The 7265-nt window shown below is 33.0% G+C and overlaps 1 protein-coding gene and 1 long non-coding RNA gene across 2 annotated transcripts; both read left to right on the top strand.

Moving 5' to 3' along the window:
- The first annotated feature begins 1390 nt into the window (after positions 1-1390).
- Positions 1391-5162, top strand: LOC123695709 (deoxyhypusine hydroxylase). Its single transcript, XM_045641617.1, has 4 exons — positions 1391-1775; positions 2022-2339; positions 3400-3589; positions 4660-5162. Exons 1-4 carry the CDS (start codon positions 1496-1498, stop codon positions 4778-4780), a joined length of 909 nt encoding a protein of 302 aa, XP_045497573.1. The 5' UTR covers positions 1391-1495; the 3' UTR covers positions 4781-5162.
- Positions 5163-5778: 616 nt separating this feature from the next.
- On the top strand, positions 5779-6846 carry LOC123695708. The gene is made up of 2 exons (XR_006751958.1): positions 5779-6109; positions 6618-6846. It is a non-coding gene; the product is annotated as an uncharacterized LOC123695708 (long non-coding RNA).
- Positions 6847-7265: the final 419 nt, after the last annotated feature.

Raw genomic sequence — 7265 nt, 5'->3', positions numbered from 1 at the left:
TCTCTTGTTGTTTATCACCTGTCATTATTTGATTTAATTATACAAGTAAAGTAACTACCTATGACCTATGTCGTTGCTATATTAATAAAAAGGCATTTAATGCCATGACTTCAAGCTCCATTTCAACATACCTACCTATAGACCACGTACTCAGCAATTCTTACCGCATGTTGGGCTTTATTACACGCGTTACTAACTTTCAAGGACGGAGCCGCATTTATATGTCTCTACAAAACTCTTGTGCAATCTCTATTAGAGTATGACTGTCCCATCTGGAATCCGTTTAACAATATTTATATAAACAAATTGGAGATGGTTCAAAAGAAATTTCTACGCATCTTAAATTTCCGCCTAAGTGGCGGTCGGCAACATTACGAGGATCTTTTGCGTCGTTGCAATCTTCTCTCGTTAAGTCAGCGCCGAAATTTAATCGATTCTCTCACGTTAAGAAAAGTCTGCGTAGGAGAAATAGCTTGTTCAGGACTTCTTATCGCATCCCATCCAGATCAACACGCTCAAAAGACTTATTTCATATACCAATCGCCAGAACTAATACGGGTCTTCGTGTGCCTCTTCAGTCTTCACAGAATGTCTAGTTTTTATAATACCTATAATATGAATGATCTTGATATGTTTTCTTGTTCCTCTTCGTCTTAAAATGAATGTAAAAAAATTGCTATTGAACATACAAGAATGTTAATGTGTAAAAAATTTTGTAAATACATACGTATTTACCTCCGTCTTTATGTACGCATGATAAATATTAATTATCGATTATTTTTTCCTTGTCTCTCCTACTGCTGGGTGTTGGCAAAAATATTTTATAATGTGTTCACAGTGAAAACACTATAAGGAGGCATTTTCATGTATCTTTAGATTAATATGTAATGTAATAAGATTTTTTTTTGTTCTATATAATATCTCTGTCTGTGTCTCTGTTTGTTTCCCAATAAAGAAAATAAAAAATGTTGTGTGGTTTTATGAAACCACGGTAAAAGTGATACTTTGTTTCACACTATAGACATTTAACTAAAAAATATCGTATGTGTACGATAATTATCGTACGTATCGTGCGTCACGCGACATGCGCTACACAGATCAAAAAGTTTGAGACGATGTAATAAAAGTTTCACTTTATTAAGTTTTCTAGATTCTATTCAATATTCATATATTTTCAAAATTATTAATACGTACGAGTATATATATATATATATATTCTTGAAAATTCCTACAATAAAAAAAATTGTATGAATTTATTAAATAGGAATATTTAGTAGTTTTTATCATTTAGTTGAATCGATTATTGAATGTTTATTTTCGAACAGCACTGTATGTCATAAGTCGTTATGTTGGTAATAATGATAAAATGTCGTTAATGTCACTATTGTTAGTGTCATTTGTCAAATGTCAAGTTCACGTTCACTGTTTCACGTTGTAAGCTGTTGTTTTCTTATAACTTGAAATTTATCTACACGTATCCCTTTATTAATACATAATGGCAAATTTTACTGAAACGGCTATACAAAATATTGGAAAGGTCCTAAACGATCCAAACCGACCAATGAAGGAAAGGTTTAGAGCACTATTCACTCTCCGAAACATTGGTGGAGAAACTGCAATAAATTGCATCAGTGAGTGTTTCAAAGATGAGTCAGTGCTGTTAAAACATGAATTAGCTTATTGTTTAGGCCAGATGCAAGATAAAACAGCGATACCTATTCTCAGAGGAGTTCTAGAGGACAAAAACCAGGACCCAATAGTACGACATGAAGCAGGTTAGTTTTATCAAAACAAATATTCTCACGTACTTGATAAGGCTTGATAAGCTAAGTGGAATGCCAATTAGCCACTTACTTAACAAGTCATAGATTTTACTTGTAGTACCTTATAACGTAAGCATACAAAAAAGGTAAAGGTATACATGTAAGTGATAAAAATCTCATATCAATCTCATATCAGTCTGTTCTGTAAAAATTATCCAATTATCATTGTTTAACTAAAACTTCACCTCTCAATTACAGGTGAAGCACTCGGAGCCATAGGTGACCCCAACCTCATAGACTTATTAGAGAAATACAAGAATGACTCAGCTATAGAAGTGGCGGAGACCTGTCAAATAGCATTACAAAGATTGAGCTGGGTGGCACAGAGTAATGATGAAAAACTCAGTAGGAGTAAGTTCTTATCGATTGATCCAGCGCCGCCAAGCACAGAGCAGGATATAGAGACCTTAAAGGGTACAATGTTGGACGAAAGCAAATCCTTGTTTGAGAGGTACAGAGCAATGTTTAGTCTGCGTAACTTGGGTACTACAGAGAGTATTAACGCTTTGGGAGAAGGTAAATTATATTTTTTATATAAAATTCACTTTATTATTTTCTTTAAATTCATGTTACTATACTAAAAGAACCACCTTTTACCGCCTCCTTGGTACAGTGGTTGACGCGTTAGCGTAGAACTGAGGGGTCCTGGGTTCGATTCCCGGTGGAGACGAAAAAAAAAATGTCTCGGTCTGGTAGGACACAGAAGGCTGATCACCTACTTGTCCCTAAAAAAAATCGATCAGTGAAACAGATGTATGCATAATGCATCTGCCCCTTACCCCACTACGGGGACATGGGACTTCACACTAATGGGGAATATTCATGTTTTTCTTTTTTGTCTTAAATTAATAGTTTACTATTTTATAACGTAGAAAAAAATATTAATGGGCTTCAAAATACTCTAGATATTTTTAAAAATGAAATTCAAAACTTTTAAAAAATTTAAGCAGTTCAAACGCCGCCATTGTGCGCGCGCTTTGCGTGACGTCACATGACACGTCCAGTGGGTGTTTACCTTAGTGTTTACTATGGAGTGATGAATACAATGTCGTATCAGATGACGTCACATTTCGTTCGACCTGTGGTGGCGCGTTTTGGAAGTTTGAATTTCGCTCTCTTATTTTGCACTTTTTGAATATTATTTTAGGGGTTTAAATAATAAGTAAATAAAAAAAAATCCTTTTCATTATAATATTACGATAATAAGTATTCGAGAAAAAAATATTTTAGGCCATTTAAAATTTTATGCATATTCCCTATTATACTAAAAGAAAAACTTGTTTATTTGTTAGACATAATGTTTGTAAAGTAGTTAAACTTTATAAATATTGTGTCTGCATCATACCATTGTACCTGTTTACCATATTGCAATTATGATTCATTTTATACATAAACTTTATATTTTCGTAGTTACTTTTGTATTCTGGTAAAGGTAGACTGCACTTGCCTATTGAGAATTGTTCTAAATAATTTCCATACCAAAAGAGAGACAGAGAGAAAAACAATAAAATCTCGAACATAATTTTTATTTGAACATAATTTCAATTAATTAATAAATTACCCTTTCACATTACAGGTTTCAAAGCAAGCAGTGCTCTATTCCGGCACGAAGTCGCCTTCATCTTTGGTCAGATGCAAGATGAGCGTAGTATTCCATTCTTGAAGGAGACTCTAGAAGACACACAGGAACATGAGATGGTGCGGCATGAAGCAGCTGAGGCTCTTGGGTCCATCGCTACACCTGAATGTACTGAAGTATTGCAGAGGTAAATCCTAATATATTTTTATTACTTAGTAGCATTTATTATTTTTAAGAAGTGAAAATTCTATAGACTTATCAGTAATTCTAGTTTTAAAACAAAATAAATTCCTTATTTGAATATTTGCTGCAATCTATGTATAGTCTATAAATTCACTATTAATATGAGAAAAACTGTAATAGATGGAACTTATTTTATTACATGGCCCTTTCTAAGGTAAATTTATCTACTTGGTTGCTTTCTTAAGTAAGGGACTAGAGGAATGAACCAGGTATAGTTCTAGAGTTTATTTTTATTTATTTCAAGTTTATTTTATTTAGGGTTGAATTTCGCGGGTACGAATTTCGGCGCCGCGACTGACTTTAACTGTTTACTTAGACTTCAAGCCTCTGTACTGACTTCAAATCTGTTTACACAGAGTTTTTTTCGGGTCAGCACTGATTTGCCTCGAATTTGTAGTCAGTTACTGACCCTGTGTAAATCAGCACTAATACTTTATTGGACAGATAAATTTTAACCAAGGATTGAAAAATCGGCCCAATAAACTGTATTTGTTAAATGCCATGCCTTGTCATCTTTCACATCACCAATTTGATGAGATAATATTTTCATTTTAACCCATTGAGCCCCAAGCGGCCTGATCAGTCCCAGACATAATAGATTTTCTATTGTGTCTGTGGTTCCGAGGCCTGAGTTATTAAAGCACTAGAATGTTGCAAATACATATTTGAAACCATATCTTTTATCCATGTTGTGGCTAAAAATGTTACTTTTATTTTATCCACAATCCACATGGCATCTGCATTTTAAAACATTTAAATTTTTGCATGCTAGTAATTTTCATAAAATTTGGTATAGAGATATTTTGATACCCGAGAAAGGACATAGGCTACTTTTTATCCCGGGAAAATGACGCAATCCCGGAAATCCTACGGGAACGGGAACTATGCGGGTTTTTCTATGACTGCGCGAGCGAAGCCGCGGGCGGAAACCTAGTACAGATATAAAATTAATACCCACTGATTTAAGTTAAATATAGAATGTACATATTAAAAATATATCTTATTTCATTGCAGGTATCTCAATGATCCGAGACCAGTAGTTCGCGAAAGCTGTGAAGTCGCTCTTGATATGTCAGAATATGAAAATAGCCCTGAATTCCAATATGCTAACACTTTGTTGACTGTTGAGAGCTAGATACAATATAGTATAATTCAATATATAATATATCAATTTAATATTTTTGAGATAGAGAGTATTTAATTTAAAAATATTCTTAAAATTGTAGCAGTGTCCCAGTCTATGTTATCTAAAAAAGATGAAATTTTGGCGTATTACCCGTGGTCCCCCCGCTATGACCCACTGGTGGGTTTTAGGTGGTTTCGGTTTAATTGAATTGATGATTGATAAGTATTTTTATGTATTGTCTTTAATTTATTTTTAATACTGCATACTTGTTAAACATTTTTTTTTCAAAAGAGCACATATTGTGTTACTTTTTGTTCAAAGAGAATTTTTATAACGAGATTGTTGTAAAATACGAGTAAATTATAAATTAAAGTTTGTATATTATTATATACATAGTTTGTTTCATTTCTTTTCTTATGTATGTCATTTATAAATCAATATGAAGTAGAAAAGCTTCATAATTACCAACCCATCATGTATAACACCTGTACAATCTGGTTTTAATGTTCTGTTTCTAATATTAAAATAACAGCTTTTGCAAAATGGGTATGGATGTAAAAATAGTTATTGTACCAAAATAGTAATTTATAAAATTTTGCCTGTTTGCCTGTTTGTTCTGGCTAATCTCTGAAACGGCTGGACCGATTTTGACGAGACTTTCACTGACAAATAGCTGATGTTGTAGATGTAGCAGAAGTTATTTATTATTCTGATATTTTTTATTCTGATATTCTCACAGGAGATAAAAGCAAAAACTCAATTGCGCGGGTGAAACCACGGTACGCTGCTAGTGAGGATAACTTTATTTTAACGATTTTTAACTTTTTATTATACTTGAACAACTTCTGTGTTGGTGAAGTTTTATTGTATTACGGCCTTACTAATAAAAAGTTAAACAATGGATAAATTTCTACCATTTTCTACCATAACTGTGTCCTGCTCTTGCTCACATGAAACGTCAATCATAAAAACAAGACAGGTTATTGCATTAACTAATCCATTGCATATGTAGCGTAGGTATGGGTAATATTTTATTAGTAAGGCCGTAAGTATCTAAGTGAGTTTATAGGTATCTATAGACAGCTTTTAATAGCAAATTAATGGTATAAAACTTGCACATAGAACATGAAAATAAAATGGAAACTCATAAAGTTTCTACACTTTTATTATCGAACATAACATTCGGTATATAATATTATTTATAGTAATCGTAACATAAAATATTGGAGTGTAAAATATTGTGCTAAAGTTCTGAAATGCATTTGTTTATTTTATGAGATGTATGCTCGATTGTTGATGTGGTTTTGTTTGCTTTTATCGTATGGGATTTCGATTGTGGTAAGATTTTATACTTTTCAAACTTATATTGGGAATTAAAGTTTGCGTCACAATAAAAAGTTTGAGCAATTTTTCGTTCCGGTACTAATAATATTAGAGTAGAAGAGAATTATGTACTTACCTACACATATGTGTGAGCGTGTGTACATATACGCTTGGATGTTGTTTAAGCTTTATAGTATTTTAATACGTGATTTATGTTTAATGCTTCGTCGTTTATCATTAGTTATTTAACAACTTTTTATAAATGCTCTCACCATAATGACTTCAATGAATTTTTTCCCCATGTAATAAGGAATAAGGACCCATTCTTTGTTTTATCTGGTGATAGAATTATATAATCTTACATTCAAAACGTTAAAAATATGAGTGAGTTAAAAACAATCGGTAAATCAGTTAATTAATATTTATCCCATGTGTCCTCTAGTAGGTACATAGACCTTTTAAGGAATTATTCCTTCTCGTACCTAACTATTCTATTAAAACTAAATTATATCCACACATGTAGACGTCGAACGTTATAGAAATGGAACAGACATCGTTCTTCGGGTTCACCCACGAGGTAAGAATCAGTCCAAGCACCATGGAATTAATTGAGGAGCTGGAAGACGCAGTATGGCAACACTCAACCGGTGACCGTCAAGTTAGGCGGTACTTCGACACTTATGATACGCCGTTCGTTGGAGAGAGTAGGCGGAAAAATGTTTTGAATTATGAATAAAAGGCTTCTTGATGTATGTGTTTTATTTGGTTTTATATTCAGTTGCAGTAGAGTATAAAATACGCTCGTGATTTGACAGGATGTTCGTATGATTTCATAATAATATCAATGCACATCAGCTAAAGAATTGTGTTTTACGAAGTATCTAGAAAAAATATATTTATGTATCTAATAGTCAAAATTCAAATGCGAAATGTGAAAACGCTTATGTAATAAATTAAGGTAGCCAATCCATACCTACTAATATAATATTATAAATGAGAAAGTAACTCTGTCTGTCTGTCTGTTACTCAATCACGCCTAAACTACTGAACCAATTTGCATGAAATTTGGTATGGAGATATTTTGATACCCGAGAAAGGACATAGGCTACTTTTTATTGCGAAATATGTACCACGGGCAAAGCCGGGGCGGACCGCTAGTACACAATAAAAG

This window comes from Colias croceus, chromosome 11 (assembly GCF_905220415.1).
Source record: "Colias croceus chromosome 11, ilColCroc2.1".
Classification (NCBI taxonomy): Eukaryota; Metazoa; Arthropoda; class Insecta; order Lepidoptera; family Pieridae; genus Colias; species Colias croceus.
This window is presented reverse-complemented; position numbering and strand designations above follow the sequence as displayed.